This window comes from Adiantum capillus-veneris, chromosome 23, assembly GCF_014529385.1.
Source record: "Adiantum capillus-veneris isolate H3 chromosome 23, ASM1452938v2, whole genome shotgun sequence".
Classification (NCBI taxonomy): domain Eukaryota; kingdom Viridiplantae; phylum Streptophyta; class Polypodiopsida; order Polypodiales; family Pteridaceae; genus Adiantum; species Adiantum capillus-veneris.
In genome coordinates this window covers 139,396,084-139,420,735 of record NC_140953.1, presented here as the reverse complement: position 1 = coordinate 139,420,735, position 24,652 = coordinate 139,396,084, and the positions used below count along the sequence as shown (strand labels likewise).

The 24,652-nt window shown below is 41.6% G+C and overlaps 1 protein-coding gene across 1 annotated transcript; it reads left to right on the top strand.

The window, feature by feature from the left end:
- Positions 1–16,050: 16,050 nt before the first annotated feature.
- On the top strand, positions 16,051–19,349 carry LOC147428699 (pentatricopeptide repeat-containing protein At3g09040, mitochondrial-like). The gene has a single exon (XM_086497514.1). The coding sequence runs from the start codon at positions 16,181–16,183 to the stop codon at positions 18,704–18,706; it is 2,526 nt and encodes an 841-aa protein (XP_086353640.1). The 5' UTR covers positions 16,051–16,180; the 3' UTR covers positions 18,707–19,349.
- Positions 19,350–24,652: the final 5,303 nt, after the last annotated feature.

The following is a 24,652-nucleotide window of genomic DNA, read 5'->3' as shown; positions in this document are numbered from 1 at the left end:
TGCAGGATGTATATGATGTGCCTTAACCCAGAAAAGTGTGTATTCATGGTTAGACAAGGTAGAATATTGGGACATATTGTCTCAAAAAATGACATATATACAAATTTGAATAAGATAAGCATAGGCAATACATGTGAGTGAAGTACCAAGTTCAAGCCAATATTTCTCTTCCAGCTTAAGGTTTTACATTTGTGGTACTTTTGTTTTTTCTTTCATTTCCTTTGTATCTTACTAGTGTTCTTTGTTGTTTAAGTGAGAAAGCCTCTCTATACCTAAAACGCTTATAAGGCCTCAAACATTCAAATAATTTTACCAACTAAGACTATGAGTCAAGTATATGAGTTAACCTAAAGTCATGGCCTCCTAATTTGTTACCATATACATGTGGTGTTACCATATACATGTGGTAGTGATGTGTGTGAACACACTAGGACCGCCGGGGCATTTTTTCCCTCTTTAGGAGGTTTTTTCCCCCGTGCATTGTATATACGCCCATCACTCTAGGGCTATCTATCTTTCCATTGCACACTAAGTAACACACTCTCTATTGTGTGCCTTGAGCTTCCTTCGTCTTCTCCAAGTTGTGTGTCTTTCTCTGCAACCCTAATTCCAACAATTGGTATCAGAGCAGGTCACGTCCTCCCAGGCTTAGTCGCCAGCTGCTCCAGCAAATGCCTGCTCACTTTCTCCGATTTCAGTGAGCTTTGGCGAGCGTTCGCAGTTCGCAGAATTTTGATTTGGGCTCATTTCGGCCTCCGTTTCCACTACAGGCAGTACTGCACAGGCTATTTTGTCATTTTGTACAGATTTTCTGTAAGTGCCGTTTTTTGCATAACAGGTGCCTTATAGTCTTCTACAGTCTATGCTATATAGCACAGGTTGTTCCCGCTCCGTTTCTCCTATTTTCGGACAGTTTTCACATCAGGTGCAGCATTTACCATGGCTGACAACAACAACACAGATGTGTTCAAGATGTTTGCTGCTGAGAACAGGTTGGATGGGGACAACTACCCTATGTGGGCTTATATGATGCAACATGTTCTTGTGTCAAAAGGTGTCTGGAACATTGTGCAGGGCATTGATGTACGTCCTGGTTCTAAGGATGTAGGCGATGTTGAGGATGTTGCAGGTCTTGCTGCAAGGATTGCAACTGTTAGAGTTGTTTTGCCTACCGCAGAACAAGCTCGTTGGGATGTTAAGGATGCGCAGGCTCGTGCATTGATTGCGTTTTCTGTGAAGCGCACCATTATTCCTCACATCCGTTCAGCAAAATCTGCAAAACAGGCTTGGGATATTCTAGCAGGTCTTTATGCAAGCCGCAATGAGGCTAAAATTGCTTTTCTGCGTAAAGAGCTAGAGTCGAAGATTATGCATGAGGAAGATGATATGGACACTTTCCTTGCTAGTGTCAAGGATATCAATGAGCAACTTATTTTTGCAGGTGAAGTCATTTCAGACAGTTCCCTTGTGCAGACTGTTCTTGATGCCTTACCAGATTCCTACCAGACTTTTGCTAGTACTTGGAGACTGATGACCCAAGGAAATCCTGAAGTTGTCAAGTTTGATGCATTATGCACATTGCTATTGCAAGAGTAACTTTCCAGAAAAACAGGACTAGACAGCGTGCAGTTGAACAGGCTTTTATTGCTTCTCAAAGAAAGGGTGGTAACAGCAATGCAGCCACTTCTTATGGGTCTGCTGCGAGTGGCAAAAGTTATGTTCCTAATGCTTCTGCTAGCAGCAATTAGTCTGGAAATTCTGGTGATAAGGGCAAAAACAAGATGCGTTGCCATTATTGTAAAGCCAATGATCACTTGATCAAGTCGTGTCCTAAGTTGAAGGCCAAAGAGGCTAAGAAGAAAGAGGGTGGTTCCACTGCAAATGCTGGTTCCACTACAAATGCAGCCATTGTTGAGTCTTCTGTGAAAGGAGACTGTAATGCTGATGTTGATGCAGAATGGGCTTTTAGCGCAAAGTGCACTTACAATCCTGCTGTCCATGATGCATGCTTGTCAGTTGCTGCAAATTCACATGTGTGGTATTTTGATAGTGGTGCTACAAAGCACATTACCTCACATCGTGAATTGTTTACCTCTCTCGAGTCTGTCCCTCATGGGGATTTAGTCACTTGTGCCAACAACGCCTCTTATCCAGTTCAGGGAGTTGGAAAGATTGTGCTCACTGCTGCTAATGGCAGTTCCTTCACACTTGTTGATGCACTTTATGTACCTGGGATCAAGAAGAATCTCTTGTCTGTATCCGCACTTGCTAGACTTGGACTTGTAGTCAAATTTGTGGATGACAGATGTACAGTTCATGATCTCAATTTTGGTGATGAAATTGTTGCATCTGGGCTTTTGTGCCGTGGGCTGTATAAGCTCACTTTGTATGACAAGTGTGGACAAAATTTTGCAAATGCTGTTGCAAATTCAAGGGCTATTTCAGATGCAAAACTTTGGCATGCACGTTTTGGTCATCTGAATTTTGCCAGTTTGCTGCGTTTGCAGAAATCTGATATGGTTGCTTCTTTGCCACCTCTTGAAGCACCTGTCAAACATGTTTGTGAAGGCTGTATTTTGGGTAAAATGTAGCGTTCTAAGTTTCCAAAGGATGGTTCAGTTCGGGCCACATGCAGGTTGCAGCTTGTGCATAGTGATGTTTGTGGGCCCATGAAAACTCCGTCCTTAAGCAATTACCTGTACTTCGTGACTTTCATTGATGATTACTCCAGGCATGCATGGGTATTTCCTCTTAAAGCGAAGTTCGAAGTTTTTATGTGCTTCAAACAATTTCTGGCTATGGCTGAAAATGTCTCGAAATGTACTATGGGCACCCTCCGTTCAGATCGAGGGGGGGAGTATATGTCTCATGAATTTAATGCATTTCTGGCTAGTCGTGGGATAAAACACCAATGTACAGTGCCTTATACACCTCAGCAAAATGGTGTTGCTGAGAGGAAAAACGGGTCACTTACGGAAACGGCACGATGTATGGTCAAAAGTCAAGCTTTGCCGCATTCTTTTTGGCTTGAGGCCATCATGTGTGCCACTTATGTACTTAACAGGTGTCCTACGAAAGCTTTGCAGTCTATTACTCCATATGAAGCATGGCATGATAGAAAGCCTTCTATTGAGCACATGCGTGTTTTTGGCTGTTTGGCATATGCTTTGGTGCCACAAGTGTAGCGCAGAAAATTGGATGATAAGGATGTCAAATGTATTTTTGTTGGTTATAGTGCTGAAAGCAAAGGTTACAGGTTGTATCATCCGCAAACGAAATGTATTCAGGTTTCTTGGGATGTAGTGTTTGTGGAAGATTCTATTCAGCCCTTGCTGTCATGTACTAGAGACAGTAATGTAAGCTCACAGGACATTTATGACACTTTGTTGCCTCTTTTCAGTGGTGGAAATACGAACGTAAGTTCCAATGAGGCAAATGTACAGCCTATGGGGGTTTCTAAAAATGTTCTAGATCAGCCTATTATTGATGCAGATGTACATGATGTACTTGATGAGGAAAGGGCTGAAAATGAGCAAGCTAGAGGTATGCCAAAATGGCTGGTGCACACTTTGCGTGACAGTAAATTGGATCCACCTTTGTCTAGTCGTACTCGTTCAGGCTCTCACCATGCATCTTATGCATCAGATTGTTATGCTTTGGCTGTGTCTAGCTTACATGATGTTGAGGAGCCTCTATCTTTTGATGAAGCACAGAATTCAAAAAATTGGATGGCTGCCATGCAATCAGAATATGATGCACTTATAGAAAATGACACATGGACTTTATGTGATTTGCCTCCTGCCAAAAAGGCCATTGGTACAAAGTGCGTTTACAAGTTGAAACGCAAACCGGATGGTGAGATCGATCGCCATAAGGCTCGACTTGTTGCAAAGGGTTATGCACAACAAAAAGGCATTGATTATGAAGAGACTTTTGCTCCCACTTGTCGTATGACTACTGTCCATTTTCTATGTGCATTGGCATCTCATTTTGGTTGGGATGTACATCAATCAGACATTGTTACTGCTTTCTTGAATGGTGACATATTTGAGGAAGTTTATGTAACGCAGCCTCGCGATTTTGTCATAAAAGGACAAGAGGACAAAGAGACATATTGCTGAATTTAAGGCTGATTTGAATGCTACTTTCAAGATGAAAGATTTGGGGCTGTTGCATCATTACTTGGGTATACAGTTTAAGCAGTGTGATGGTGCTATTGCCTTGTGTCAAAAAAGTTACATAGAGACATTGCTATGTAAATTTGGACTTGAGGATTGCAAACCTATTGCCACTCCCATGGAAACAGGTTTGAAGTTGAGTCTACATGATGCTGGTGATCCTGCTGATGTCACTCTTTACCAAACTGTTGTTGGCTGCCTCATTTATGTATGCAACACGAGGCCGGATATTCAGTTTGCAGTCTCACAAGTCAGCAGATTTATGCATAGCCTAGGGTGTAAGCATTGGCAGGCTGTCAAGAGGATTTTCCGCTACCTTAGTGGCACTTTACATCTTGGCTTGTTTTATCCCAAGGGGGGATCATTGCCACCAGACTTACATGCTTTTTCGGACTCAGATTGGGCTGGTTGTTTTGACACGAGAGTGTCCACAAGTGCTTTTTGTTTCATGCTTGGCAGTTCATGTATATCATGGTTGAGCAAGATGCAACCTACTGTGGCCACTTCAAGTTGTGAGGATGAGTACAGGGCATTCTTCACAGCTACGGTTGAGTGTGTATGGCTCAGACGCCTTATGGCTGATTTGGGTGTTGGACAGGACACTGCCAACACTATCTACACTGACAGTCAGAGCGCATTGGCAGTTGCGAGGAACCCAGTTTTTCATGCTCGCACAAAGCACATTGAGGTGCATTACCACTATGTCAAGGAGAGGCTCTCAGCAGGAGAGATCAGTTTGGCTTATGTGCCAACACAGGACAACCTTGCAGATCTTTTCACAAAGGCATTGTCTCGTGAGAAGCTTGAAGCTTTCCGCAAAGCTTTGGGCTTACTCCCCTTTGTGGACTGATCATGTCCTCAGGCCATGGCACTTCCCTTTACTCATGTGCCAGCTCTTGTTCACCGCATCACTCCAGGGGGGATTTGTTACCATATACATGTGGTGTTACCATATACATGTGGTAGTGATGTGTGTGAACACACTAGGACCGCCGGGGCATTTTTTCCCTCTTTAGGAGGTTTTTTCCCCCGTGCATTGTATATACGCCCATCACTCTAGGGCTATCTATCTTTCCATTGCACACTAAGTAACACACTCTCTATTGTGTGCCTTGAGCTTCCTTCGTCTTCTCCAAGCTGTGTGTGTTTCTCTGCAACCCTAATTCCAACAACCTCAAGGCTCATCTATAAGACTAAACTCTAGGTCATTTAACTAAAGCAAAGACAATTTTATACATCTTCAATGGCAGATAAAAAAGCATAACTAAATGCACTCAATTAAACCATGAAAAACCACAACTAGTGAATATAAATGTCCACAAACATGAATCATGGAAAGTAGTACACCTACAGGTATGTGATGCATCTCCTCAATAGCTGTGGAAATAATCATGCAATGTTGGAGCTCAAAATATTCATGCTATGTGAAAGCTAAAACCCATCTATGCTGCAAAATCATAAACAAAACACTACCACTTGGAAAGGTGTGTCATCATAGAAATCAAAGTTTTTTACCTAAGTACAAATAAAAAGAAGTCATATACTAATGTCTCAAACCTCAAGGTCTAGAGGGAAAAAGAACCCAAAGGGAAAAAGTGCCTCTAGTATACGTGCATGTGTCTAGTGCATCATAGTGAATCTGCACAAATAAAGGGTCTAGTGCAATTAGGAGGATAAGAGAACTATCTCCAAACTAATAAAACCTCCAATCTCCTATCTCTTTGTCTAATGGCCATCGAATGGCTAGCACCTAGCTAAATATGGATAGTGGAATGTGTAGCACAATTGATGGGTCTAGGGATGACATCAACCTATGTCAATGAAATCTATGACTGAGGAACCCTCAATGGCTGACTCCGTCTAGCTCTAAGTTGATGGCCTGGTCACTTGAAATATCAGGTGAGCTATTTCTAGTGTCAACCTATGGTTTGATAGGTAATCAGCTCTTCGGTAGCCAAATCTTCAATGTTTGTGGTGTCTCAATCAATGTATGTTGAGCTCTGCTCACATGTGGTCGTGAATTTCTAGCTTGTTTAACTCTAGGTCTAGAGTATCTCTTAGTAGATTGCCACTATCCTCATTGTGAATGTCTTGTATACTGTCGTGGTCCCTCTATTGGAAATATCTACTGTAATGTATGTGCCTCTAGTGACTTTCTAGAAGCTAGCCATCCCTATGATCCACCATCATGTACTCTATGGCTTGCTATCCTCACAAGTATGTCATCACTAGACAAACATCTATCATGAAGCTCTCTACGGGGAACATAAACATGTCTAGTCCTATGGTAAGCTCTATGAAGCTATGGCTAGAATCCCTCATGTGGAGCACTACACTGGGGTGTAGAGACCAAACTAGGCTCTAATCGCTTTGACATCTGCGATGTAGCCTCTATTCTGGTCTTGTCAACGTGGTCTATAGGAACCTAATGTGAAAATGTTTTACAAGTCATATCTGCCCACTCTATGATTGGGGAATGTGGTTGTCTCTCTACAAGAACAGATGGCTCTATGAAAACATTTGCATGATGTGGCTGCTTTGTAGGTAAATAACTCAATAATTTGTCACTCTGATGTGTCTCAAGATGGTAAGCAACAAATGTTGGCTCTATGTTGTCATTCTCATGCTGATCTATGCTATGAAGCTCACTCTATGGTAGGCTAAGCTCTAGAGATACATCCGGGGGTGGCATAGTCCTAGGAATCTCTTGTGGAGGATCACAATCACTCATGGGTCTAGGAGGTGATCTATGACTTGATTGGGCTAGAGCTATCGTAGGTAGTCTAGCTCTATAACGTGTTCGATCAAACAATGGCCTGAATGTGTATCTCAATTCGGCAGTCAACACGTAGATGGCATGATTAGTGCCTCTATATACTCGCTCTCAAGGGTCTCAATCAAACATAAGCATGGCACTCACACTCTAAGGTAACTCACTAGATGTGCTAGAATCATGTGTGTACCGACATTCACAATCGTCAACATATGTTTGCATCTGCTCGTCTATAGAAGTCTACCAGTGTTGGATGAGTATGCGTATCTAGGGACTCATTGTAAGACAAAGTCTCTATGGTCCCTGAGTCAGCCTCAAACATCGGCAAATACATCGCATCATACTTGCCTTGAAAGGATCCTGACAAGCCTGGGCTAGGCATAACTTGCACTAGCTTATGTGTGGGAGGATCTTGAACAAAGCGCTTGAGTTTCTCAAAGAAACTTGATCGACTTAAATCATGAAATATGCACAATCCCATCGTCTCACCACACAAGACTAGCATGGGTCTATCTATCTGCAAAGTGGTGGCTAGCAAGTGTAGCTCATCTCTAGTCGTAGGGCTCGTGTCGCTAATCAAAACTATAGCCTCATGTGACACAACTCTATCATGGTCGTGTGCATCAACAATCTCCTCAAATGTAGGCTCTAGTGGAATATCTACCTCTATGACAGGTGCACTAGAATAAAAAATAAGTGTAGAATCTCACACGCCATCCATGTCTACTAGATTGTGTCTCATCTCTGGCATAGGAGCTATCTCACTAGCATGTACCTCCTCGATAGAATAAGTAGTAGCGTTTGGAACAGTGACTCTAGGTGGCACTATGGTAGTGATCTCTAGAGTGCTCATCCTATCATCAATCCTATCATCCTATCTTTTTTAGTTTTTTATTGATTTTTTGATGATTTTTTGGAGTTTTTATGATTTCTTTCTACATTTTTTCCTAATTTTTTTATTTTCTTGTGAAATTTGAGATTTTTGTTGATTTTTTAAAAATTAGTTTTAAATTTTTTTATTTTTTCAGGTTTTATTTTCTTTCAATTTTTTGTTTTTACTTGATTCTTTTATTTTTTGAATTTCTTTTATATTTTTTATTTTTGTTTTTCAATTGAATTTTCAATTTTTGATTGTTTTCTATTTTAATTTTTATTCTTCTTTAGGATTTATTTGATTTTTCTCTCTTTTTCATTTATTGTTTGGTTTTCTTTTTTCAAAATTTTGAAGTCCTCTTTTTTATTTTTGGATTTTTTTGTTTTTTGTTTAAATATATAAAGACCAAATGAGATTCAAATGTAAATTTAAGCAAATAAAATTAAAATGTAAATGAAATTAAACAACATATAATAAATTGAAAATCAAACTTAATTCAAACAAAATTAAAATGAAATGAGATTGCAAGACTGGAACGAAATGAATTTTCAATTGAGATGCAATAAAACAAATGAAACAAAAAGTCAACTCAAAATAGGATCGACGGAGTAAATGGAGGAGATTCTAGCGCGAACAAAAAAGGAGACTCAGCTTTGGAGAGGAGATTCACGCGTGGATCGATGTAGTTAGAGAGAGAGAGAGAGAGAGAGAGAGAGAGAGAGAGAGAGAGAGAGAGAGAGAGAGAGAGAGAGAGAGAGAGAGAGAGAGAGAGAGAGATTTTGGTGTGTGCCTGTGAGTGTGTGATGTGTGTGTGTGTGTTTGCTTTATTTTTCGATCTTTACAGAACTATATAGTGAATTGTAAAAGTTCTTATCAAACTTAAACAGTAAACTTCAAACAACAACTAAATTGTAAATACACAAGATGAGAACTTAATAAAACATTACAAATCAATGAATTGATTCATCAAGTACACAAAGTACAATTGGCAATCCAGGAGGAGTAGGTACGCCTCCTGGTAGATGGAGGAAAGGTTGGTACGTGCCACCATCCAAACATCAAAGATTATTAGAATAGGCTATAATGAATGGGTAGAAAGGTACCAAGTGACCCTTGCCACTTTTTATCGCTGTCACACCCCCCATAACAACCCCCTATCCTGATTGTGATCAATTATAATGGTAGGTTTGAGATCAGCTTTAGCTTTTCTAGGTAATAATTCTCTAGTCCTATTCGAATTGAAAAGAGTAGTGGATGTTGGGGTACATGTGCATGTGCCTTGACCAGCCGCCCAGGTTATGGATGTCCACCCACTAACACCTTATTCTTGTGTACATATGCAAAGAATAAGGGGTAGCTCATTTGTTGAGTCTTGCTCCACCTACACGATTTACTCTCTCCTTCTCCCCTTCTCATACACACAACACACCGCGGACGCACACATTTTCGCACATGCACTCTTCAATTGGCATCAAAGCTTGAGGATTGGAGAGCTCCATTGGAGCTTGATGAGGAAGCAGACATGGAAACAAAAAAAACTGCAGCACATTTTTGCAGATCTATCAATTGTCAAAAGGCTTTTATTCAGGCCAATCTCCATGATTCCTGACCAATTTTTTGCACTCTTCAACTTTGCAGAAGAAAGTTTTCTCAAAATATTCACTGATTTTGAGATACATCACTCAGATTGCCTGCATGTCGTATAGTGCAGGCTGCAGATTTTGCATGCTCTACAACTTTGCAAAAGGAATGTTTGCAAATCTCGCACGGTTTGGGAGATATCTACTTCAGATAGCAGAGTGGTCTACGTTTATAGGTTCTTTTGCTTACATGTCCTTTACATTGCATGAGTTCTTTTGGCGTGTGTACATATACACATATGTAGACATACACTTGCATATTGATATGCAAATGATGTATGCATATTGTGGTGATCTAGAGTGCTTTTACAGTTGATTTGCTACATCCGGAGAGCTCAGATTGAGCTCATGGTTCTCTTGTTTTGTGCATATATGGTTTGCTCTCTATGAAGAGAGTGTGGGCTAAAAAATTCGGCAAATTTATGCACATACATTGAGAACATATTATGGATGTATGCACTCTTGTGGACTCTCAGGATTCGAGAGAGGATTCATCATAGGTTATGTGCATTGAATTTTGCGATTAAGCAGATTTCAAAAAGTGTGGTGCACAGATTTGCAAAGAGTTTTGCAAGCATTTCTAGCATGATTGTGAGTTGAATTTTTAGACGATAGGGATGCTCATTTTTGGTGCATGCTTGATGCTTGTTTATATTGGCATGTGAATGCACATGATGTGTGCTTTTCAGTGGATGATATTCTTCGCCTTGCAATGACATACGTGTGTTAATTTTTAGTTGTTTTGAGCATCAATTTGTGCCATATTTTGGTTGGTTTGCATCCATGTTTATGCTAGTATATGCCTCGCTTGTAGAGTGCGGTTGATTCACTTTGTGTTTTGGATTACAGGATTGTTTTCCAGGTTCATGGAGTTGAGACTTTGGAACAGTTCATGTATTCTTGAGTGCAGATTTTTTGCATGATTTGCTCATGGTTTGAGCATGTTTGCGGAATGTATTGTTATTATGGCTAGATAGCCAAGATATTGTCAACACTCTGCCAAATTTTTCTTGTGAGTTTATTTGTTCATGCACATGGTTAGTCACGTTTGATTGCATGTGGCACTCAATGGTTGCTTTGCCACAGTGTTTTAGCATCGCATTGTGAGAGTGTTTTCTCATCGGATTATGTCATTTGACATATATGCGATAATCACTTTAGGAGGGAGATTGTTGATGATAAACTCATCCGTTACCACATAGTGCTCTTGGATTAGAGCGGGGTTTTGGCATCATTTGAGCGGTTTTGCTCACTTTGATCACCATATTATCTGACAATTCTCTTGGAAAACTTATGCTACCTTATGTTGTATTTTGATAGTACTTGGTGTGTGAGTTAGCCGGGCTTTGGCTATTCAATTAATTGATTTGTGCTTGATCTTATCACAAGTTCTTGCCATGGATTTGGCATGTACATCATTGTCAGGGTTTATGCTTTTCCATACGAAGTTTGATGGTACAAACTTCGAGCATTGGAAAGCAGGTATGCATGATGCATTTACTCAATTGGGCAAAGTGTTGCCACTACAGGGCATGGCTGCTAGGCTAGAGTCTATGACTGACAATGCGTGGGAGGACTTGGATGAGCTTGCAAGTTTGATGATCATGTTACACCTTGGTGAGTTTGTCTATCGCATCGGTTTGGATGCACGTACAGCTAGAGATTTATGGCAGAGATTGTGCAATTCTTTTGGCACGAATGAGTCTAGAGAGATGCCTACAGACAGAGGATGGTCTTGCAGACATAGAAATATTGTGTGTTGGCATTGTGATCATACAAGGCATGTACGTAGGCATTGTTTTCGATGGATGATACATCACAAGAGACAACACATGAGAGATTCTATCACTTTGGATGATGTGGGAGCAGATATAGCGTATGTGGCTACGTATGACAGAGATGTTGATTATGCTTTCATGTTTAATCTTGAATTTTTTATGTCGATTTTTGACGACACATTACCTTTGGATTGGATACTAGATGTGAGTGCTAGATTTCACGTCAGGCTGAGTCGTGAGTGGTTTAGCACATATGCTAGTGGTATGCTTGGAAGTGTGTGTCTAGTTGATGATGCGATGCATGACATAGTTGGTGTAGGAGATGTCAGACTATTGTTGTCGAGTGGTGCATCATACGTGTTACGAGATGTACGCCATGTGTCAGGTTTGAGGTAGACCTTGATCTCTATGACTCAATTATGAGACTTTGGATTTCATGTAGTGCTGGATGAGAAAAAATTCAGATTGCATCATGGACAACTAGTCATAGCAAGAGGTGCTAGTGTTGGCACGATTCATGTGATGCGAGCATATCATGTGTGAGACGACACAATCTTTGTCAGTACGCAACCATGCATAGAGACGAAGCATATCTCCTTTGCAACTAGGTTGCATGATGCTCTAGTTTGTGAGCATGTTGAGCCAATTTTGTAGACAATTGTGCAGTAGGGCATGTCATTCATGGATACAATAATGGATATGGATGGCTTGAACACTAAGGAATTAACCGTGATTCAGTCATTCATGGATATGCTTAGTCCAAAGGCTGATGCGTGTGAATTGGATCTAGGCATTGCTCTTGCCACACATGGTTCAGGATAAAGAGATGCTCTTGGTGTGCATGTGCCATGCGATTGACACAAGGATGGATTCTAGTGAGCGGAGTTTGAGTATCAAAGTGATTGCCATGACTGGAGTTCTAAGCCAAATTTGACTCAGAGAGTCAGATTGGCAGAGATTACCAGGATTGCATCAACATTCGGGAGTCTCATGTACAAGATACCGATCTCAAGACCCAAGATTGCATTTGTGGTAGGTGCATTTTCAATGGGAGTAGTCAGACATGCAGTGGCTAATATTGTCCTTGAGCATAGGGGCACTTTGCAGCATATGGTGAGATACCTACAAGATGTGTGCGGCTTTTGGTAAGGAGTATGTGGTCAATCGCTCTATACTTCCTCTACAATTAGAGCTGGATGCACACCAATCTAGTGAGAATTTCATGAATAAGCAAACTCATTCTATTTTGCATTACATCTCTCTTGTTTATGGTGAGCTTGTGATGGCTTAGAAGCAACTCAAGATCATGTTTATGAGTCAAAGTTAATTGATCTTGGAACCTAATTTGCTTAGTGATAATCTAGCCAACACACACTCACTTGTGTGCAGGATGTTTCTCTTTTCATCCACCCTAGCTAGCACGATACTAGTGTCGAGGCCCGGTATAGTAGCTGCAATGGGAGCATTTGTAGTAGGAATTGTCAGTCGTACGATGACTGACACTAGCATGATGCATAGTGGAGTTTTGCAGACCATACAAAGTAGTCTACGAGATTTGCATGCATGCTCTACCGTGGGTATGCATGCTCACCTATCCCTAGAGCCGATACGAGTGCTTGTAGATCGATTGAGTGAGCCAGTGGGTGTAGGTTGAGAGAGTCTTTCACCTATTTTCTTGTACATACTAGTAGTTTAGCTAGTAGGACCCACTTATCGACACATTCTCCTTTAAGTGGGAGATTGTTGGGATACAGTCGCATGTGCCTTGCCCGATCGCTTACATTATGGGCGTCCACCCACTGACACCTTATTCTTGTGTACATATACAAAGAATAAAGGGCAGCTCATTTGTTGAGTCTTGCTCCAACCACATGGTCTACTCTCTCCTTCTCCCCTTGCCGTACGCACAATGCACCGTGCACACGCACTCTTCAGTGGAGTGGGTTTAACAATGCTAAGTTGGCACGGATTTATATTGAGCGACTAATAGCTCAATAATGGTTAAGCCATAGGCAAGTCTAAAAAGACTCCATTATTAAGACTATAATTTTTGATGGTTTTCTTCGTACACTATAAACAAGCATGCCAACCAAGATAATAAATCCCACTCTCACTTACCCTATTGCAATGAGCAAATCCAACCTAGATTACTCAAGGACCTCTCTTCTTAAGCAAGAAAAAAAAATCTTTAGCCTTGATATTAATGTCAGGGAATCTAGTGTTTTCTTTGAATAACAACCGAAATCGATCATGAAAGGTGAGTTTTCCCTTAAGAGGATTCTTTAGAGAACTAGAAATCGTGTCGGACTTATTTCATTGTTCCATTTACACACATTAGAACATCAAATCATGCACATAACTTAAAGAGAATAGCACAATTAAGACTGACAACTTGTAGAGAACCGGATTTGGTTGGAGTTGATCCCCCCCTTCAAAAGGACTTTGTATTATAATTCTCTCAATGAGATTTCCTTGAACCAGGAAGATGATCAACTTCATGATTCCATGGTGTAATCCTCCTTCCCATGCCATAAACACCCTTATGGGGAGAAAGAACTACTGGAAAGGAGGTATATGAGGGTGAAAAAAAGTATTTCTTAAGCAAAGAAGCAATAATTTCTAGTATGCTTAATCCATGAGAAAGCTTTTATCATAGATATAATAGTAGAGAAGAAGAAGAATAAGATCTTTCATGCATTCACTTGCTTGGATTTGCATCCATAGCCAAGTGTTTGATCATAGTAACTAACTCTTGAGCTCCCAAATGAGAGAAATATAGAGAGCTCTTGCTTTTCCACACCTAAAACTTGTAAAAATGAAAGAGAGAGCCTCTTCAAAACCTCATGAGCCCTCCTCTTTTTTCTTCTTGAAAAATTACCAAAATTTTCAAAGTAGAATGATATTACATGGACCAATGAAAAGTGAACACTTTAAAATGCAAGTTGATGCATATGCTAACACATGTACCTTCCCTTGCTTTTCTTGGATAATTCCCCCCCCCCCCCCCCCCTCCTCTCTTTTGACTTGTCTTTGGCAAGGACACACACACACACACACACACACACACACACACACACACACACACACACACACACACAACTCCTACAAAGAAATTGTGAGCTACTTTGGACATGTGGCCTAGCCAAACTTAGAAGAGAAGGGCTAGAGTCAACTTTCTAAATAGGAAAAGGCTAATCATACCTTAGGCTTTTAATTTTACCTAACATTGATTGAAAACCATAGACTTGCCTTTAATTCTACTGGCTTGGGTGCAAAACCTTTGCACAATTTTTTGGAAGCTTTACGAAGCTGACCCGGGCTAGAGCCTATCTATTTCTTTAGAACATGCTAAATTATAACAGACTTTGATAGAGGTTAAAACTCACCTTTGGACTTTAAAAATTCACTTCTTGTGCAAAATATTAGCACAATGCTTTGGAGGTACCACGAAGCTAGTCTCGAAATCGACTCAATTTAAACGGTCTCTTGTAAGTTCTATCTTTACCCTAAAGCTTCTCGAACTTTTTACCAGTCTAATGAATAATTTTAATTACTTAAAATTAACATAGTTATGTGTTATATTTAAAATTAACATAGTTATGTGTTATATTTAAACTTTTATAATTGCTCTAATGAATCTCCTTTGTCTTGTACCTTTGATTAAGACTGCTCGAGATAGATTTATCCTTCCTTGACTTGTATCTTTGACCAAAATAACTAAACAACGATTATCCTTGCTTTTTTATAGACTTCTCTTCTGTGGTCCCAAGCCTTTGATCGAGATAGTCTATAAGAACTTTAATCAACTTTATTTGTTCTCTTTTATTTCCCCGCGGCGTCACTAAATAAAATTTTATTATTACCCCTCTTGTACACATGAACTCGTAAATTTACAAGAAATTAAAATCCCTTCTTTTGAATGCACGTGCTATGTTATATATGCTTTAGTGAACTTCCCAGGTTATTTTCCCTAGATTTAAATGTCCAAATTAAGATGGAAAATACTTTTAGAAAGGTAGAATCTAATTTTCATGACATATGTGCATAGTCACACTTTTCGTATGGAACCCTTTAGCCTCACACATACTACTCATTCCATAAACACATGCGATACACTTGATAGCCACATGCTACTTGTGGTAGCTCATATTACCCTTGCCATTACCATATGTGGTGTATATCCATCCACTGATTGATTCCAATCTTCCACCTTGAGCCTACATAAGTCAGCTATTTAAATTCTGTATTCTCTCTCTCAATTTTCTACAATCAATCAAGCAAGTTATCATTTCTACATTGGTATGGTATTGACACAACTATGAATGCCACAATTTTTTATCCACAATAGCTCTTACAAAAATTAGAGAGATTTCCCTTATACATGGCATGTTGTTATAAGGATGCGATTATTAATTTTCCTCTTAAAAATTGATGCTTTTGAATCGCTCTTACTGATTTTCTTGGGATTGAGTTAAAAGGAAAGCTTTGACTGGACCTTTAAAATATCACTATTAGTAAAAGTGTTTATCTATTATTGGTTGCTGATTTGGTGATTTCACGGTCTATTAGTAGATATGCATGCTCTATTTGTAGAATTTTTAATGATTTAAAATGAGGGGTCTAGCTGGTTTTTATAATAAAACTATATTAAGAGAAAAACAACAACATGGATGGATTGTAAAGGATAGGTTTTGGACAATAAATCGTCTATGAAGATACTAAGGGGTCTCTTATGATTGTTTTGATACTACTCTGAGGGTATGGGGCCAGCTTAGTTTTATAATTCATGAGTTTTGAAATTTCTTTTGGAAAAGAATTAGACAGTCGAAAATGCGCTCATATTTGCGATAATGGTTCCTTAAGAAGAACACATACTTAGGCAACACCTCCGTAACTATGTGTACCCTGAGAAGAACACATACCTAGGCAACACCTCAATGACTATGTATGCAAAGTGTGGTGTACTCAAAGCACAACACTTCGTCGAGGAGCTTCCTGTCCAGAGTGTTGTCTCTTGGAACGCACGTATTGCAGGATATGTCCAACATAGGCAGGGCAAAGAAGCTCTACATTGTTTTTATCAGATGCGAAGCAAGGGCCTCTGTCCAAACGCGATCACCTATGCTTGCACCTTGAAGGCATGTGGCATTACACAAGAAGCTGACATGGGCGAACAAATACATGGTGAGATTATTAACCGAGGGCTATTGGAAAAAGACGTCGTGCTTGGGAGTGCTTTGGTTGACATGTATGCCAAATGTGGTGCACTCGCAAAAGCGCAAAAAGTGCTTGACGAGCTTCCTGTTTGTAATGTCGTCTCTTGGAGTGCATTGATCGCAGGATACACCCAACAAGGGCAGGGCCATGAAGCACTAGGCTGTTTTCAGAGGATGCGAAGTGAGGGCTTCTCTCCAAATGCAATTACCTATACTAGCATCTTGAAGGCATGTGGCATTACACAAGACATCGACATGGGTAAACAAATTCACGAGGAGATTGCTAGCAGGGGGCTGTTGACAAGAGATGTCATTCTTGGCAATGCTTTGGTTGACATGTATGCCAAATGTGGTGTCCTTACAAAAGCACAGCATGTGCTTGATGAGCTTCCTATCCAGAATGTGATTTCCTGGAATGGACTCATTACAGGGTATGTCCAGCACGGGCATGGCAAAGAAGCTCTAGGTTGTTTTCATCGTATGCGAAGTGAGGGTCTCTCTCCAAATAGGATCACCTATTCTTGCATCTTGAAAGCTTGTGGCATTACACAAGAATCTGACATGGGTGAACAAATGCATGGAGAAATAATTAGCCAAGGCCTCTTGGAAAAAGATGTGCTCCTTGGCAGTGCTTTAGTCGACATGTATGCTAAATGTGGGGTATTTACGAAAGCGCATAAAGTCCTTGATGAGCTCCTTGTTCGAGATGTCCTCGCTTGGAGTACATTGATTGCAGGATATGCCCAACAAGGGAAGGGACAGGAAGCCCTTGAGAGCTTTCAGAGGATGCAAAGTGAGGGTTTCTCTCCAGATGCACTTACCTTTGCTTGCATCTTGATGGCATGTGGCATTATGCAGGACATTGGAATGGGTAAAAAAATTCATGAGGACATTGCTACTCAAGGACTGTTGAAAAACGTTATTCTTGGAAATGCTTTGGTCGACATGTATGTCAAATTTGGTGCACTTACAAAAGCACAGAATGTTTTTGACGAGCTTCCTGTGCGTGATGTTGTCTCTTGGAATGCATTGATTGCGGGATATGCTGAACAAGGGCAGGGCCAGGAAGCTCTAAGCTGTTTTCACAAGATGCGAAGTGGGAGCTTCTCTCCAAATACAATCACCTATGCTTGCATTTTGAAGGCATGTGGCCTTGTGCAAGAAGCTAACATGGGCAAGCAAATCCATGATGAGATTGCCAGTCAAGGGTTGTTGGGAAAGCATATCGTGCTTGGCAATGCCTTGGTCGACATGTATGCCAAATGTGGTTTATTCACAAAAGCACAAAATGTGCTTGATGAGCTTTCTGTCCGGGATGAGGTCTCTTGGAATGCACTCATCGTAGGATATACCCAACAGAGGAAGGGTGAGGAAGCTCTGGGTTGTTTTCACCAGATGCGAAGTGACGGTTTCTCTCCGGATGCAATCACCTATGCTTGCATCTTGAAGGCATGTGGCATATTGCAAGAAGTAGACATGGGCAAACAAATTCATGATGAGATCTCTTGTCAAGGGCTCTTGGGAAAAGACGTCCTTCTTTGCAATGCTTTGGTCGACATGTATGCAAAATGTGGTGTGCTTTTGAAAGCACGAAAAGTGCTTGATGAGCTTCCTCTCCGGAATGTGATCTCTTGGAATGCACTTATTGCAGGGTATGCTCGACAGGGCCAGGGTGAGGAAGCTCTGGGCTGTTTTCAGCAAATGCGGAGTGAGGGTCTCTCTCCAAATGTTGCCTCTTGGAATGCACTTATTACTGGGTATGTCCAACACGGGCAGGGCAAAGAAGCTTTGGACTGTTTTCATTGGATGCAACAAGAGGGCATCTCCCCAGATGCAATCACTTTTGTTAATGTGCTCAGTGCATGTAGCCACTTGGGTCTTGTGGATGAGGGCCAAATGTATTTTGATACCATGAGGGAGAAATATGGCATTACACCTGACAAAGAACATTATGCTTGCATGGTTGACCTTTTTGCACGTGCAAGGTTATTCGACAAAGCTATGAGAGTGATTTGTATGATGCCATCACTTGATTATCCTCCAGTTTGGACCGCTCTTCTAGGTGCTTGTCAAAAATGGGGAAACGTGAAGCTTGGAAGATTGGCCTTTCAACATGCAATACAACTAGATGGATTTAATGCTGCAGCGTGTCTGAATGACATGCTCCTGGCACATAAGAGGCACAAACTGTTGAACAAAAAATGCTGCTTGGAGACGGCCAGTATGCAGCTGCTAGAATACTCTTGAGTGAAGATGGCGCACTCCAATAGAGGTTCCTAATAGGAAGCTCGTCAAACACTTTTTGTGCTCTTGTTAGTACACCACATTTGACATACATGTCTGTCGACCAAAACGTTGCCTAGCATGACATAGTTTCCCCTTCATATGAATGCAACCAAAGCTTTTAATTCTTCCAAAATTTCCTTAACCATAGACAAGACCTCAAGCTTGGCCCTTTGGAAGACTATGCTATCCACCTGCCGTGCGTGCATAATTACTGAGCATAAAAGAACAGTGCATAAAGGGCATAATTGCTGTTTTCCCAACATAGAAAAACCATGATTTAACATCCCATCAAGCCTCCTCAACCACAAAATTGAATGCCAAGACTTTAACCAGCCTTTGACAACATCCACCCAAGACGCTTTTGAACCAAATGTCAAGGCATGCACTTAATCATTCACCCATCAAGGCGACAAGAAAGAAAATCTAGCAATCATAAACGTAGTTTTTTCCAGACCTGTCCGGTCGAGAAACATGCTACCGGTTCTCGTGTGAGTCGACCACAGTAGTAGTTTTAAAAAACCACTATCTACTATGAGACTGAGTCATGATGGTCATTGATACCTACTATGATGGTTCATTAAAGCTTTTATGGTGTTTTGTTGCATTCTATGATTTTCTGCTCCTTCGTACTGTTCTAAGTATTGTACTGTTCTAAGTATTATATGTAGACTGTTTTTAGTGTGCCGTATGTTTTTCTGGGTGGTCTGATCCGTACTTCCATACCCCTAAAGTCCGACATATGAAAAAACTATGATATAACCTTAAAGACAAGCATTCTTTTGGATCGAAATCTCTTTTGTATTTCAGGTTTCCAGATTTCTCATGACTGATAATCACCCCCACTTTTTGAAAGCTTATCATTACCCCATCAATGTTAAAAGTAATGGCATCTCAAGTGAGCTGCCCAATGTGATCTCATTATTTATTTTGGCTTTTAGATATTTATTTTATTTTATTTGTCAAAGTCTAGGTCAAGCAATTTACTTAGATGGGTATATATGCAACCATTGCCCCATTGTGCAAGTATCAGTTTACTCATTGTCAAGGTTGATTTGTTCGAGAGACTCTTTGGTGGGTACGTCGCGAACGGATGTTAGCATAGTGAGAACAAAACAAACAACTCTATGTCGGCCAAGGACGAAGCTTAACCCGTAGGCGCATGGAAACAAGAAGATGAATGTCAAGCACCTTCTCGACCTTCTAAGACAATCTCTACCGAGGAAATCAAACCTAACCGTTCTATGCACTAGTGAAAGCAACTCAACCTACAATGTTCATGCTATCTGAAATTAAACCAAACGCATTTGAAATGTCACTCATAGGACATACTTTCCTCATGGACTATGACTTGGTATACTACCTCAAACCACCTCGTGCGACAATCGCGTATAAAGACAGGCAGCAAATTGCAGGTCACCACTTTTCGATTTGTAAGATCCTAACCTGTAGCTCTACTCGCCGTGAACCCATACGTATAGAAGAAATCACTAAACGGACACACAATTTGCAAGAAAACTCATCTGAAAGCTAGTAGGAGCTCGCTTCGCAATGACACCGGAATCGTGCAAACTTGGTGTTGGATTGAAGCCCTAGCTGTTGCTAATGCGTTGGCGGTGTCACTTTCGCAATGGAGGTCCCGTAGAGCGCGTAGGGACGAGAAGAAATCACACTCTCTCTCTCTCTCTCAGAGACACAACACAGTAAGTTCGGATTTAATTAATTCAAAAATTGGCTTAGGGGTTACAGAAGTTTGCTCATATACAATTTCTCCTTATAGCCTTGTTCCCACAAAGAATATTGGCCGCTCAAATATTACAAAAATGTTATTCCGCTTCAAAATAACGATACAAAAAGTTGGAAAAGCTCTCTCTCCCCCTGTTTCTCTTGTGCTCTCTCTCTCTCTCTCTCTCTCTCTCTCTCTTTGCACCCCCCTGTTGCCTCGCGCTCTCCCCTCTGTACCTAGCTCCGTCGCACTCCCGCTGTCTCTCCTTGCTCCGTCGTGTTCCCACTGTCCTGCTCCATTGCGTTCCCGCTACCTTGCTGCCTCTCGCTCTCCCGCTCTGCACCCCAACTCCGTCACGCTCCCACTACCTTGGGTTGCCTTGCTCCCTCGCGTTTCCCCCTCCCCCTGTTACGTAGAGAGAGAAATTTGAGAGTGCGTAGAGAGAGAGAGAGAGAGAGAGAGAGAGAGAGAGAGAGAGAGAGAGCTGAGAATATTCAAGCATAGAGAGAAAATATATAGAGAGAAAACCTGCATGCGTAGAGAGAGAAAAAAAATCCCCCTCTTCCCCTTCCCCACTTTCTCCTCTTCTTCACTAACCTGCATGCATAGAGAGAGAAAAAAATCCCCCTCTTCCCCTTCCCCACTTTATCCTTTTCTTCACTTCATTCTATCTCTCTCTCTCCTCTTTTGCAACCTTCAATCATGAGGAAACAAAATGGCAAGGATGACCCTATGGAGGATGCCATTAAAAAATGCAAAGAGGAAATGAACGAGTCCATCAACAAGATTAATCGCCACCTCCTAGGTACTATTAAGGCACTCGACGAGCGCATGTCGGCACAAGAAAGCACGATACATACACTTGAGGATTGTGTGAAGGCCTAGATGAGGAAATCACACAACTCAAGAAAGAGCTTGCAGAGGTGCGATTGCAGAATGTCCTTGAAGAGGGAGAGCTTCAACCCTCAATAATCGAAGACCTTAACACGATTAAAGAACAAGCAGCACGCAGAAGAGGCCGAGAAATGGATCAAGATTGTCAAGAAAGGAAAGGGCAAGGAAATAACCACCACCCCCACACCAACCATCATTAACCTTACACTAGAAGAGGAGCAAAAGAGACGTGTGCGGGCCTTACACGTAAGGATATGTGGTCTCAGAGACCAAGATAATGTGGATGAAGAGGTGAAAGAACTGACTCTGGTGGGGGTTAATGAGCAGACGCATACGAGGTCTTGGAGAGTGGGCAATAAGAAAAGTGGGAGTAATGGGGAAACCTCAAAGGAAAGGGCACTATTCCTCCATTTTCCCTCCATGGAAGAGAAGGACTTCTTCAAGAAGAGACCGACTCTAAAAAATACAGGCATCTTTCTTAGAGATGACCTCACCCTTTCGGCAAATTTCTTATATGCAAGAGGTAATGCCGGAAATTAGAGCAGCAAGGGAGAAAGGAAAGATTGCTTTTTACAGGGATGGAAGGATGGTGATATTGGAGCGACGCTCCGCATGACGGTGCGAGATCTATGGGACCACACTAAAGATAGCAGGCTCGGATTGTAATGGGTCACTTTGTCTTGATGTAGGTGCCTTTGAGGACAATTTCACTAGGAGAGACATCATTTTCTATTCTGAGATGCATCAAGCCCCTGGGAAATCCATGCCACAGGTGAGCAGATATAGATGGATGTCGCCTGCAGACAGGAGACCAGATCGGAGCATCGAGGACGGGGCTCAGGGGGAGTGGCAATTTATTCAAGAAGGAGTTGCAGCCATTGATATATATAGCGCGTAAGGATGACTAGGCTAGGTACATGTGGGTGAGGCTAAGGGTAGAGACATGCAAATACCTCTACATTGCTATTTGTTACTTCCCTCCTAATACGTCAGTATATGCATCACCTAGAGGACAATCACCCTTTGCTATTTTGGATAATGACACATGGGAGATTTCCAAGGATGGTGACATTGTCATACTAGGGGACTTCAATGCTAAGACTGCCCATCACCAGACAATATTTTATGATACTTCCGAGGAGATGCTTAGGGAGCTGGACGTTACAGAGATGGGCCTATCCAGACTATCACAAGATGAGGAGTACACTGAGTATGGCAGATACTTGATAGATATGGGAACTGCACATAGATTGGCCATTTTTGACAACTGGAGGTTTTACGTGCTTTCCACATCGACGTGGTGCTAGTACAGTGGATTATGTTATGGCCCAGTCAGGTCTCATTCCATTCTTTCAGGATTTCGTGGTGGGCACTAGACCAGTTGGAGTAGCAGTTGATTATGCTATCTTGTCTTTCACTCTTACATTTCAGTTCAGCACAACTCCATTAGGAGAGGTCCCCACGCACACTCGGTAAATCTTCATGAGGGAGACGGATTCTGTGTATATAGATGAGATATAAAGGTAGCTATGCACTCAGGAGCCGGGATGGCCACTAGATGAACTCACTTAGATATTGACAGAGACGCTCCATGATGCAGCATCAGAGGCATACCCCCATAGAAAGCCTACACGGAGACGATCTAAGAGCATGCCCCATAATAGTTGGTATGATAAGGAGTGTAGAGAGACAAGGATCAAATTACAGAGGGAAGTGCTCATTGCGGGTATTACCACACATAGAAAGTCACGGATTATCTTTCATCGTCTAGTGTGCCGAAAGAAAAGGGCTCATCTATCTCAGCTAGAGTGGGATATGTATCAGCTATTTATGAGTCAAGACTCAGGAGAAGCATGGAGGCTATTCCACGAGCATTCACCACACCACCAACAATCACCTCCACAGAGACATGGGGGGGATATGCCACATTTCTCTACACAGCATCAGGGCAACCACCTTTGCCGGACCCACTAGAGACATGCCCTGAGACATGTACTTTCTTTATAGCCGAGAGGGTAAAGAAAGCCATTGACAGGATGAAGACAAGGAGAGCACATGATCATGATGGTCTGGTAGCAGAGCACTTCATCCATGCTAAAGAGATGCTTGCTGTCACAAACTGATGATGTGGTTGCTAGCTGCCCAATACACACACACACTCTCCTTTTGGCAGCAGTCCCGCGTGGCAAGTTCGGGGGAATGATGACATGGCACTGTCCGTATTGCCCCTGCAAAAAATGACGCGATTCACGGTAACAGCGTACAGAAAAGCAGTGTACGGACGGAAAATTTTTGGTATGCTTTTCTCTACTTAGGGCTGGCTACGCTAGAGTTTTTGGAAATTGCTTTAATTTCCTAAGAGGGCTTGAGAGAGAGAGCCTTGATGCTTTATTTTTACAAGGCTTTTAATTTTTAGCTTTTGGGGATCTGCTTTTGGGCATCCCTTGTAACCTTTAAATCAGTGGGCAGGCTTCCCACTACTTAGAGCATTTGGACGCAGAGTCTGAGAGTGAGAGCCTCCCACTCACTTGTACTTTGAGTTACAGATTAATACAAAAAGAAATACCGAAAGGGGCGCCGGTCTTTGGGGCCAATATCTCTAGGCATGGAACTCCGCCGAGCCAGTTGTTGAATCATTTGTGAATTGTGAACTGTTTTGAAGTGAATTCTTGTGGTGTCGCGGTAGATTCTCGACTTGGAGTGTCCAAGTCCGTTATAGTGATATCAGAGCGCGGCCAATTTCTCTTCTACTAGGAAATCCGATCCTTTTTACACGGCACTTATGGATTTAGACAGAGATCAATCGACTTCCTCTGCATCCGGAGATGCGGGAAAAGATTCACGCAAGGAGTACGGCCCACCTCGGCCTACTTAGGCGGAGCTCGAAGAGATGGAGCGTCGAAGATTGATCGGCGATGCAACAAAGATATGCTAAATTTTGCGAAGGACCCAAAATTTGCAAAATTCATGAGCCAGACCTCCTTTGACGAGGTGCACTCACAGTGGCGGCAGACCACAGAACCACCCCTCAAACCAGCATTGAAGAAACCTCCTACTCCAAGGATGTATACATAGCAAGAATTAGAACAGGTGGTTGATGCACGAATTTCTCAGTCTTTTGACACGCATAACAAAGCTGAAAAGCACAACAAAAAGCAGAAGAAAGGAACTGACTTCCCGAGTTATTTGGGTCGCCAGTCTACATTTGCATCGGCAAGAAAGCAGAAGAAGCATGTTCAATTTGAAGGAGTACCCAGTTCTTCTTCTTCTTCTTCTTCTAAGAGTTCTTC